The sequence below is a fragment of the Chelmon rostratus genome, chromosome 13 (genome assembly GCF_017976325.1).
Source record: "Chelmon rostratus isolate fCheRos1 chromosome 13, fCheRos1.pri, whole genome shotgun sequence".
NCBI lineage: Eukaryota > Metazoa > Chordata > Actinopteri > Chaetodontiformes > Chaetodontidae > Chelmon > Chelmon rostratus.
In genome coordinates, this window is record NC_055670.1 from 11,522,131 (window position 1) to 11,534,843 (window position 12,713).

Consider the following 12,713-nt stretch of genomic DNA (forward strand, 5'->3'; position numbering starts at 1 on the left):
AAAGACACTATTTTCTCTTTTCCTGTGGTTTTTATTCTGCATACCTAAAAAAAAAAAAAAAAAAAAACATAGTAGAGCTGGCAGACATTACAGTTAAGGCTCTGTATGCTGGAGGATAAGGCAAATTGTCCTTGCATGTGTGACTGCAACACTTGAGTCTGATCAAATGCTTTACTCTGAGTGAGTACTTAGAGGAAAGAAACTCATTTGCAGACATAATGAAAAAGAACTGAAAATCTCAATTTGAGGTATTAAGCTGTGCCCCAGGGCTCCACCTGCTGGATCTGTATTTTCTGTGATAAATGATTATGGTGCCATAGGCCATATCTGTCCCACCCAGAAATTCAGTCTATCACATTGGTCTATTAGTCTTGTGGTGTTAGCTTTGTAGTAATGATATCATGGGCTCCAGCTGTCACCTAGATGATATGTGAGGCAAATTTAGTTCAAGGAAAATATAGAATAAAAAGCATGTGGTCAGAAAAAATTGAAACAAGACTAATGTCAAGTGAGTCACTTATCAAGATACTGCTACATGATGATTATGAACTATTATAACACAATTTTGTTCGAGCACTGTGCTACTTTTTATTTATATATTTTATTTCTTACTATTTAAACATGCTTTTTATGCATGGAAAGTTAATTAAGAAGTGACTGATTTCATTTGACTGTGTTATAACCAACATACACATGACACACTGGTCCAGATAATTGCAGGAAAGGGAAAATAAATACATATAATCAAATAAAATGAAGTTAAACAAAATGAAATAAAACACACATTCGATCCAGCATGAGACTTGGAAAAACAAAAACAAAAATCTGTAATTCAATGAAAACAAACAAACAAACTGTAAATGGCATAAAAACCAAACAATCTTTAATACATAAAACTGAAGCAAGACACGGTTGTTGTCAGCATGATTTGGGGCAGAAAAGGATCATTATGAAAAGATTCATATTAAAACATCCTTGAGTTCACTGAACTGTTTTTGAGATGCGGCTGTGGCTGTGTCACCCGCGTCACCGCCAGGCCCCGCCCACGCTCCCGGAACAGGAAGTACCTGCGCGTTGCTGCTGACGTTGGTGCTACACAAAGTGGCGATGGCGTTCACGGATCAGTCCCTCCTGGACCTGACAGATAAAGAAATCCGGGAGAAACTGTCGTTATGGGATCGTCGCACCGACGCCATGGCTCCCCTCACGGAAAAACAAATGGACTCTGTCCTGGAGCTCCGAGCCGCGGCTGAAACGCTCTCTGTCCCGTCAGAGGTGAGATGTGACTCCATAGCCAGCTAGCTAGCTAACAGAGTTGCTAACTTACTTTCCAAACGTCGGGGAGATTGACTAAACCATGTAGCTGCCTCTGCATGAACTTAGTTTACTTCTCTGCAATGTAAACAGCGTATTAAAGTTAGTATGTCACGGACTGTTAGCTTGTCGGCTAACTAGCGGGCTTGCACTTGCGCTCCGCCACGTCAAGCCGTCCAGCTAGCTTCACATGAAACCTTGCTGGGTATGTTTGGAAACAGAGAGCCGTGCTTTGTTTCGCAGTTACCCATTGAGGACTTGTGCAGCCTTTCGTCGCGGTCCTTGCAGTCCCCCTTCACAGCGACTGTGCCCGCTTCAACGGAGGACGTCCTGCTCAAGGGTTTCCAGATGCTCGACATGGAGAATGACAGGATAGAAACGGCACAACAGGTGACTTGTCTTTGCTAGCCGTAAACAGTGCTGCAGCCAGTCTGACCTGCTGCACCACAAGATGCATGGTTTTAATACAATGCTAATTTGTGTTGCAGTTCTTTGCCTGGTTCGCCAAGTTACAGTCAAACATGGACCAGGATGAGAACATAAAATACAGGTGTGTCATTGTTAACGTGCTTTTATCTACACCTACACTGTGCTGCCATGCTGAACTAGTGGTCATGTGCTTGTTTAGATGTGGACAGTTTCTTGATAGGATAAGTCAGAAAAAAAAAAAAACCACTTGGACGAGGCACAGACTCATTTACAGTTAACAGCAACATTTCATGACAAGCTAACTCTCTTGCATTAAAATTCATGCTCATCACACACTCACCTTCACAAAGAGTATAAAAACATCTTAAACCAGCCTGGTTTCAGACCTCTCAGCTGCTGCCCATGAGCTGAATGAAATGGCAGTTCAGTCTGATGACCAGGTTAATTCGCCTTTGCACATATGCTGATGGTAATTAATCATAAGCCAACAAACAAGTCTGCTTTTATAAAGTTCCCACAGTTGTGACATATCTCAGGTCAACAGACCATGTGTCCCACAGAGTAGGACCAGCGCTACAAAAAGCAAGGCAGATATCATCTGCTGTGCTGCTCTTTTCTGCTGCACTTCTGGCCACGCCTCAGTTAATGATGTCACAGCTTTGACAGGTGTCACATCTGCTGTGACGTCCCTGTTTGCGGTTCTGTCAGAAGTGCAACATGCATGAAAGTTTCAACCCATACAGAACAGTGCTTCAAGTTTCCAGCTCAGTTATAAAACATGGTCAAATTGCTATGCAAACCACTGGCTAGCTTCACTGCATCATCTTGTCTTTGAATAAACAAATGGATAATGTGTCTCCTTTCCCTTCAGGAAAACCAGAGATGATCTAAACTGCTACCAGGAACAATGCGATGCCATTCTGAAAGACGTCAGCGCTGCTCTGGAGCACTTGGACTCCCTTCAGAAACAATATCTGTTTGTGTCCAATAAGACCGGCACCCTACATGAGGCCTGTGAGCAGCTCCTAAAAGAGCAGGTATGTTACATGCTGTTCTATCCATCTGTTAACCCAAGACACATGATAGACCGATCCCTGGGACAGTAGAAATGTTGTGGCAACATACAAATAGGAGCATCACTCACAAACTCAGAAATTGCAGAATTAACTGTTATGTCTGTATGGTGTAAACTCTGGAGCTGTTCTGAATTAGGAAACTGTGTAGAAACAACTTTAGTAACACCCAAAGGAGTCAGTGGAGATCTAGTTCAGAACAGCATGACATAGATAAAAGCTTGTCTGAATATAAAATTGCTAGAAAGCATTCTGCAGGTAAAACAAAAAATCAGTCTGCTGTGGCATATTTAATTTCTCATTGACGCTGCAGTTTTCTCTCTGTTATTTTATCCTTTGCAGAGTAGCTGCTTATGTTCACAAATATATGTAGATTGGCCCATCAGAGGGACTTGAGCTGAAATGAAACTGTCATGCCGTATTGTGTCAATTGTGGTTTGTTGTTTTCTCTCTTTGCAGTCAGAGCTTGTTGACCTGGCGGAGAGCATTCAGCAGAAACTGTCATATTTTAATGAGTTAGAAAACATAAACACGGTAGGCTTGGTTTTATTGTTGTCATAACTAAATGCATGCATTGGAAATTGTGCTTTTGTTAATTGCTAATTAGATATTAACCCAATTATTCTTAAAGATCAAGACTAAATAGTAAATAATTCCACAAATAAATAGTTCTATGGAACTTGGATTTCAGCTGCATATCCTTAGATTTCTAAAAAGTTTTATAAAATGCGCTCATGAAATTTAGTTTCACCTCCCAAACCTTTCACATGTGACAGTAAAATCTGTAAAACTGGTTTAATAAATTTCACTTTTGTCTGGTTTCATATTAAAAACACCACATGTTGGGCAGCGATGACTTTGCCAAATTGACAGAAATGTTTTAATTATAACGGCCAAGAGCTGGACGAGTGTAATCATTTATGTTTGGAATTACTTCAGACCAAGCTTTTTCTTTTTCTTTGCAGAAACTGAACTCGCCAACCTTGTCTGTAAATAGTGAAGGCTTTATACCGATGCTCTCGAAATTGGATGATTGCATTGAATATGTTTCTTCGCATGTAAGTAGTTTGCACAGAATTTCAGTGTCTGTGCACATCTCATTTATTGCCAGCGATAGAATAATGTAGCACTAGATCATGATTTTCAGCACTAAATGACTTCTCTGTAATTGATGCATATTTATACCAGTGAGGAATTTAAACCAAGACCTTGATAATTTGCTGCTGACTTGTTTTAACTGCAGATCTGTGCTTGTAGTATGATACATGTGTGTGATCCCAATTAAAGCTGTCTAACACTCACTTCTCTCCGTTGATTGCAGCCCAATTTCAAGGACTATCCAGTTTATTTGGCCAAGTTTAAACAGTGTCTTTCTAAAGCTATGCACTTCATGAAGATCCACATTGTAAACACTATGCAGAATCTCACAAGCCAGTTAACGAAAAGGGTAAGGAAAAGTCACATTTCCTCCTACACAGTCAACAGCAGTATAGAGGCACTGATGCTGTGTGTGCCTAGTTTCATGTCAATACTTTTTTTCTGTCTCCCTCAGGATCCAATGGGCTTGGCCAACGCAGACAATGCCTTTACACTGTACTATGTTAAATTTAGAGCAGTTGCACCTAAAGTTAGAGTGAGTATCCTATAGTTTCTTTCCTACCGAAATTATGCATACACCACTTTTTGTAATAAAACGTCATTTTCATTGGCTTTTTCTTTCAGTCACTGATTGAACAGATAGAACAGCGAGCAGAGAAGATTCCAGAGTGAGTATTAGTATTTCTCCAAAAAAAACTAGCAACTTTAGTATTCCTGTTTATATATATTTTTTCCACAGTTCTTGTGCTTCAGTTAACTCATCCCTCATTCTTATATCAATGTGGGCAGATACCATCAGCTCCTAGATGAAATCCATCAGTGCTACCTTGACCAGCGGGAGCAGCTCCTCAGCCCCAGCATTACATCCACCATTACTGACCTGACCAACCAAAACAGCAAAGACCACTGCGCTCTGGTAAGGCATGACCAGTTCAAAGCGGAACTGCCCTTTAGATATAGCAAGGTGACATTTGAGTGGCAAAGAAGTGCCCAGCGTGGTCCCTCTGGGATATTTTCTGCAGTGTTTGGTGCAGACACAAAGCTGTGCACATGATAAATGAGTATAATCTGAGACTGTGTACAGCAGGCATCCAAATCTTACTCCTTTTTTGTTCACAAGTGAATTGCTGTGCCGTGTTGTTTGTGTAGTCTGTCATACCTCATTTATAACGCTGTGACTACTGTGCTGTGTTCTTCTAGCGCTTAAAAATGTAACTCACCTAAAGGTCGGTACAATAATTCAGGATGAAATATTTTTATTGCCATTTCATACTTCAGAAATCACTGATCCTGTTTTGGCACCTGGACAATCTGTGTATTTTGATGCTGTGTTGGCATTTAAAAATACTTGACTAATTGGCTTGATGGGGATCCTATAATTAAAGGTCAGAATTTCATGCAGCAAACGTCATAACAGCCACGGCACCTATCCGTGATTTTTCTTTTAATGAAACTGCATCTCGTTAATGATCGCTGTAATGGGCGCCTCTGTCTTTTATGTGGGAGGATGTGTTTGCTTGTTTGAAGTGGAACCAAAGCAAAGTACTGCTATGCACTGCAGCTGGTGATCATTATTTGTTTGTACAGGTTCGCAGTGGCTGTGCCTTCATGGTTCACGTGTGCCAGGATGAGCACCAACTGTACAATGAGTTCTTCTCTAAGCCTACACCTAAACTAGAGTGAGTATCACCCGCCTCCTGGTAACATGATCAGTGAACACAGAGAGCCTTCGCAGGCAGTATGTGTTTGTTTAAGGCGCAACGTTTCAAAACGCATGAAATCCATTTCAGGTTTTGCTTGATATGTTTAGTGTTTGAAAAACCGATTGACACAGCATGGACAATTTGGATCACTACTACTTTTTTTTCAGTTTGCATAATTATTTTTAGGCATTACTTTATTCCTTAACTTGAAGGAAAACTTGAAGCTTGAAATGAACAGAAAATGTAATTTTAGACTCCTCTCAGTTGTACAAAGCAATTAAATGGTGTTTAATCTTTGACAGCGAGCTGCTAGAGAAGTTATGTTTGTCCCTGTATGACGTCCTCCGGCCTCTAATCATCCACATCATCCACCTGGAAACCCTGTCTGAGCTCTGCGGTATCCTCAAGAATGAGATGCTGGAAGACCACGTTCACAACAATGGTAGGTCAGAGCTTCTGTTCTCCTTAAAGCGTCTCACATGGGCTGTTCAATGTTGAGTTATGAAGAATCAGTTGTGCAGGAGTTTGGGGATTGAACTTACAAAAACTGAAGTGTAAAAGCGCCAATGGCTGTTTTATGGGGGCTATTGTACCCGACTACTTCTTAAACGGGACCAGTTGCCCTGCAACTAGTAGACACTCCAGGAAGTTACACCCGGCCGAGAAAATACACCCACATAACCCCGCGGAAGACGGTGATTAGTAGATTCACATTTCAGCTTTTGTAGGGATTAAACAAACAACGTACGGTTAATTAGTGAGCTTTAGATGTGCTGGTGGGCTGATTTTGTTACCTTAAAACCCACTGTTTCCAGTCTTTGTGCAAAGCTAAGTTAGCCGGCCACTGGTAACTACATATTAACCGTACGGACATGAGAGTGGTATTGATTTTCTCATTTGACTCTCAGCAAGAGAGCGTATCTGTGCATCTCCAGAAAGGGTCGGGAGAATTGAAGATTTTTTCCATGAACAGTACCTTGCTTTTTGGTTCTTATTCATTTCTTTTCCACCTGCTCTGATTTCTTATCAGTATACATCACCTCTATACTGCAGCCCCTATGGGACTTGTGTCTGATGTATCTGCTCACAACAAAGTGTTGGACTAGAGAGCGAAGTTTGTTGTGATCTTAGATATCGGTTCAAATGTAAACTGACCTCATGCATGCTTTTATGTAGCCGCTCAGCTGGGGGCCTTTGATGCAGTGGTGAAGCAGATGCTGGAGGATGTCCAGGAGAGGCTGGTCTATAGGACTCACATTTACATCCAGACTGACATCACAGGCTACAAACCGGCTCCGGGGGATCTGGCCTATCCTGAGAAACTGGAGATGATGGAGGTACGTCTGGTGTGCTGAAAAGGATGTGGTTTCTCCCTGCAGCTTCTACACTACCAGCTTCACACAGCATGGATGTAATGATGGCTGCAACAAAGGATTATTTTCACAACGTTAGTTGTTAATGCATCGATTATTCTGGTTAACTGTTTAGTCTACAAAATGTCATAAATAGGGAAAAATGGCCATCAAAAGTTCCCTCAGCGTAAGACATTAGTTTTCAAAATGCTAGTTATGTCTGACTTTGGCCTGTGAATGTCTGCACATGTAGTTTAATATGCCCTTGAGTCTTGACTGATGAAATGTGTTGCATGTACATCATTTTCTAAATATCAAATCTCCCTGACAGTGCAGTTTTATGCTCTGGTATTTCTTAATTAAGTTTATTAATTTTAATTTTAAAGTTTAAGTTAAATTATGCACATTTAAGGCCTTGGGGTAGGTGTTCTTTGGTCTCAGGAATGTCTGCCACGTTGTTAAACATACCTGTGAGTCTTAACTTATGTTTAACAGTTACTTACATGTGTTGCATCTGCTCTATTTTATGAAACCTCCCTGATGACCCCCCCTTATATTTCTTTAGATGGTTAATTCATTTTATTTTTCCTCAATTTAGCCTTTAAATAGGTGTTGTTGAGGTAAATAGAAAAAACGCGACTCTCCAGAATCCATAGCATCTACTAACTCTAGCTTTTCCTTCTGTTTTTTTTTTTTACCAATAGAGAATTGCTCAGAGCTTGAAGGAAGAGCAGATGAAGCAGATGTCGCAAGAGTCCACGTTTTCTGATGTTCAGCTGGAGGATCCTGATGGTAGAAGAAACAGTAATGCTGGTCCGTGCTTCCAGATTGTGGCACTTTTTTTTTTTTTTTTACGACTTTTGGTGTTCTTGTCATTTGCCTAATGGCTCTACCTCCTTTTGCACAACAAATACAGGGAATGTAGAAGCATCAAGCGTGCAGACGTCGATCTCTCCTGCTGATCTGCACGGCATGTGGTACCCTACTGTCAGACGAACACTGGTTTGTCTGTCCAAGCTCTACAGATGTATAGATGTGAGTCTTCATTTGTTATTTGTCTCTATTTTGTAGTCTCCAACCCTAAAATATGGAAATATGTGTGGTATATAGTTTTCTTTTTGCTCTTCTCGTTCATGTGTTTCTCACTGTGACTTGGTCTTTTTCCAGAGAGCAGTCTTCCAGGGTTTATCTCAAGAAGCCTTATCTGCCTGCATCCAGTCCCTGCTTAAAGCTTCAGATATCATCCTTAAAAACAAGGTTGGCAGACGTGGTTATGAATAGAGTGTAGTTCTGTATTTTTACTGAACTTTTTAGATTTTTATTATCATCAGAGTAGCTGGAAATGTGCCTTTCTTTTGACATAGTAAATAAGATCAGTTCCCTCTTAGATAAAATGTGCTCTTTTATTCAAATTCCTTCCGGCTGCAGGATCCCTAACGAAAGCAGCTGGGATGTCATTTAAGGTTTATTTTAATGGGTGCTTTATTATGCTCTGCAGAGTGTTCAGCAGACCATCCTTTATTTATGGGCCTCTCTCACCTTCAAATTTGCTGTCTATCTGTGCTAACTGGCCCGTTTCAACCTAACACTTCAAATTAAAGCAGCAGCATCAATCTCAGAGCATGTGTTCCCACCCCGTGTTGATGATGTCTTTTTCCAATGTTTTAGTCGCTGGCTGAGCAATAAATGGTTTCAGCTGCGTTTTTTGTCACGGTAATATGTCCCTTTCCAGCTATGGCTAATCAGCAGTTATTAATTAGACATATTCCCTTATCGTCTGTGAGCTTGTGCTTTTTATGTTCTCTGTAGCTTGGCTAGTCAGCAGATGCCCTTTTGTGTTGGCAGCCTGCAGTGTGGATTTAACAGTGTGCTATCACTTTCTGTAGACGCAAATAGATGGGCAACTTTTCCTGATCAAGCACCTGCTGATAATGCGTGAACAGATTGCCCCATTTCACACCGACTTTGCTATCAAGGAAATCTCACTGGACCTGAAGAAAACGCGAGGTAAGATAATTAAAGGTGGAGGGAACATTGGTGTTCAGCTCCATAAAAGCCAGTCATTACATTCTCATGCTCATTAAGCAACTTGTGCCTATCACATGCACCAGTGGCAGCAATTAATGTGGAAATTACAGTGTAATCCAACACCATAATGTACATTAACCGATGGCTCACAGGGCAGATTCGCTCCGCCTATCACATACCTCATCGCTGTCAAGGTCATATTAAATTTGAAGCACTAGAGGGCACTCTAATTCTACACCAGCCCAGATTTAATCTCTGCCTTTGTGTTAAGATGCCGCCTTCAAAATCCTGAACCCTAAGGCTGTTCCCAAATTCTTCCGACTTAACAGTCACAACGCCATACTTGAATTCCTGTTGGAGGTAGTGTTTTTGTTTTTTTTTATTTAACATACCATACACTTTATGTACTTTGATAGCACCCTGCCTTCAGGGAAACGCCACTTGATAGTGCTAAACCCTTTGTCTCCGTGGCCCCCAGGGAACACCGGAGATAAAGGAGCACTACATTGACTCTAAGAAGGATGTGGACCGACACCTGAAGTTCAGCTGCGAGCAGTTCATCCAGCAGCAGACTCAGATCTTTGTGGGGAACCTTGAGGAGTTTCTCACCAAGGTAACTGTTAGAGCGAAGGCAGACTTAGCCCCAGGCAGCGACGGCTCATTCTGACCTTCATTTTTTTTCTTCAGCTTTTACCTTTTTTTAAAAACCTTTAAAGAATCATTTGCTTATTCATTGATCACTGAAGGTCTCCGTGCTGTACTGGCAACTGAGGATAAAATAGCTGTTTTTCATCTAGGATATCTCATTCTGAAGCTTCTTATTAGTGTGTATATGCTTGTATTTTGATATTGTGTTCTGAAATCTTTCAATGCTGTAATTGTGCTGCAATAATTAGTTGGCTGGGTTTTTTTTTTCCCTACCCACCTACCCACCTTACTCACACAAAGAGTAGTATTTACTTGAATGATAATAGAGAACTGAGTTGAATTGGCCCAAGTGGCAGCACAGCGTCTTGTGCTCGTTTTGCACGGCTTACAGTAACACCAGCACAAATTAAGTCTTTTCAAATGGTAACGTATTGTTTTGACTGTGCCTGAACTCAGGTCGCAGCTCTCAAAACTATGGCTATCCAAGGTGGTCCCACGTACAGTCTGTCTCAGCAACCTTGGGCGCAGCCAGGTAAGATTTGTCTCAGGAATCGCCACTGGCATCATACTGTAATTCATCAAAACTGGTATAGCGACTGCTGGAGGGCATGTCAGTATTTTTTCCCCCCTTTTTTTCTCAAAGCTTTTTTTTTTTTTTCTCTCTTTTCAGCAAAGATCAACGATATTGTGATGGCTACCTACCGGGTGATGAAGAGCAAGCTGCCAAGCACTTTACAGAGCATGTCCTTGTACTTAGCCAATAGAGACACAGAGTTCATTCTTTTCAAGCCTGTCCGGGTGGGTGGCAGAAATGCTAGTTTGCAGCATGCACTGTACCGAAAGCTTGAAGAATCAGTCATACATTACAAAACAGGAATACCATGTGCTCTCTCTCTAACGTCCAATCAGCATTTATGTGTCTGGAGTAAAAGCCGTGTCAGTTGATTTTGGAGAGATTCTGATGATAATCCAGTGATTTAATTCTAGCTGTGGGTTGGCTCTTTGACTTGGAGATAGCCGCCTTTAGCTGTAAATGATCAGTGAGATTGAACTCAAGTAGAGACATTTTTGCGCTTCCTGTGTACTGCTCATCAAGGTGCCAGGTGAAGCTGAAAGAGAGACACAAAATTCTAGTGGTTGACATGGAAACAAGATAGTGAGGGGACTTAGGCCAGATGGAAATGTAGTATTAATTTCCCCCCAGCACTGAGTAATAGGATGACTTTTTCCACAGAATAACATCCAGCAGGTATTCCAAAGACTGCACGCCTTGCTTCAGGAGGAATACAGCGGAGAAGACCTTCAAATCATCGCATGCCCATCTACGGAGCAGGTACAGTACTGTGGATTAGCACAGCCCAAAGGCGCCTGACATAGTTTTAATAATACCGCTGCAACATCCAAAACTGCTGAGAGCCACTTCAGCGGAGAAACACCGATAACGAATGCCGGCTAAGTCACGGTGAGCACTCATCATTTTTTACGGCTCTCTTTCAGATTAACCTACTGCTGTCTGTGAATAAGTAATGTCCGAGTTTGGCGCGTGGCGATGCCGATGAGCACTCTCCGGATAGCACTGGGATGCTGCAACTCCAGCCATGACCAGGAGCTGTGAGGCTGAGTAGGCGAGATGACCAGAGAACTGTACCTGAGCTGCAAGCTGGACCGGGAGTGCTGAACTGTCAGCAAGGAAAAAAAAAAAAGAAGAAAAAAAATGAAATCCTGCACAAGGCCAAAGATTCTCCAACAGAGGCTCGAGTAGCTACAAGTATGTGGAGGTTCAGGTTTTCACCTTGAAGTCCACAAGAAGTGGGAAGTGGAGGGTGTTATTTCTGGGTACTGATTTGATCATTTTCTTTGACTCAAATTGAAGGTGGTGTTGTGGTTAGGGTTGTTTTCATGTAGGAGAAATCCATTTTGACGGGTGGATTTGTGATCACGGTTGCATCTCTGTTAAAGGTGTACTATGCAGGAGTTGTCATTATTGTTTATAAACAGTTTTTGACGCCCGCCATTTCCAGAGCGCCCTCTTGGATGCTTGCTGCTTTCGGTCTGACACCTGGTCCCTACCTTTTTATAAAGTCGTGACCTCACCTGCGCACTGTTATTGACTTTTATGGGCTATACACCCACTGCTCAAAGGTTGCAGCCCAGAAACGTCTAGACCACAGCAAAATAAAAGGAAAATAAGACAAGACAGGCGGAGGGAAGGGTCTCTGCAGATAAATACTCCACCACACACATCTAGCGGGTCATGTGGTGTTTGAGAGGGATGGCTTTTGTTGAGTCTGTACATTGCTTTTTAGGAGAATCCTACATAGTATACCTTTAACACCAAGTTGTTTTGAATCAAAATAATTTGCACACTGTGTTAGGGTGGGGGTGTGTGTGAAATGTATTAAGAGTGTTCAGACAAAGACACTGGGGGGGTACAAATAGAGGCACTAAAGGGTTGTTGATCAGCCAGGTAGCTAATGGCCAGGAAGGAGGCTTGCATTAAGATCCCAAGACTCCCTCGATGGGTTTGGAAGGAAAACGAGAAAAAATGCTGCAAAATATTTTATTCCTCTATTTTAAAATGTAACATACAGTAGAACTGTGGCCTGGTGAGCTCCAGGACGCTCATGTCCGACAGGTTTCCAACTCTGATCATAGCAAAAATCCACACAGCTGTCCTTCACGTCTCAGATGTTTTCTCAAAGAAGAAAGAAGCTTTTGTTATTCTGTTGCAAATATGTAAAAAGAATACAGTGAAATCTTATGTTTTATACTCCTTCTTTTTATAAATAGGTTGATTAAAACTAATATACTTTTACTTTTGGACTGACCTTGGCAGTTTTGCACCGTACGCTGTATGATTTATGGGTGAGTTTCGTCCTCGCAAAGCAACAGAAGGGGACACTGTCAGTGTGGCGTTTGCTTCGGTGTGTCCCTTGTAAAATGATGTGTACAGTTATACTATTTATGAACATTCTGATTAAAAAAGGTTAATGATGTGCTTTGGTTTTATTTCTAGAAAGCACTTTGTCGTTGTGTTTGGATTCTCGGAACACTACGGTACGAGTCGC

General features: G+C 41.6%; 1 protein-coding gene across 2 annotated transcripts; it reads left to right on the forward strand.

The window, feature by feature from the left end:
- Positions 1-1,067: 1,067 nt before the first annotated feature.
- Positions 1,068-12,641, forward strand: cog3 (component of oligomeric golgi complex 3). 2 transcript variants are annotated; one of them, XM_041950380.1, is made up of 23 exons: positions 1,068-1,275; positions 1,558-1,704; positions 1,803-1,864; positions 2,615-2,780; positions 3,276-3,350; positions 3,782-3,874; positions 4,138-4,263; positions 4,369-4,449; positions 4,539-4,582; positions 4,704-4,830; positions 5,502-5,593; positions 5,920-6,059; positions 6,794-6,954; positions 7,674-7,782; positions 7,886-8,004; positions 8,137-8,226; positions 8,856-8,976; positions 9,269-9,357; positions 9,476-9,610; positions 10,102-10,177; positions 10,316-10,443; positions 10,880-10,978; positions 11,143-12,641. In XM_041950380.1, the coding sequence occupies exons 1-23, from the start codon at positions 1,108-1,110 to the stop codon at positions 11,170-11,172; spliced, it is 2,478 nt and encodes an 825-aa protein (XP_041806314.1). In that variant the 5' UTR covers positions 1,068-1,107; the 3' UTR covers positions 11,173-12,641. The 2 variants fall into 2 exon arrangements, 1 of the variants encoding a protein (XP_041806314.1); XR_006007287.1 differs by having other exon boundaries at positions 10,316-10,978; positions 11,143-11,192.
- Positions 12,642-12,713: the final 72 nt, after the last annotated feature.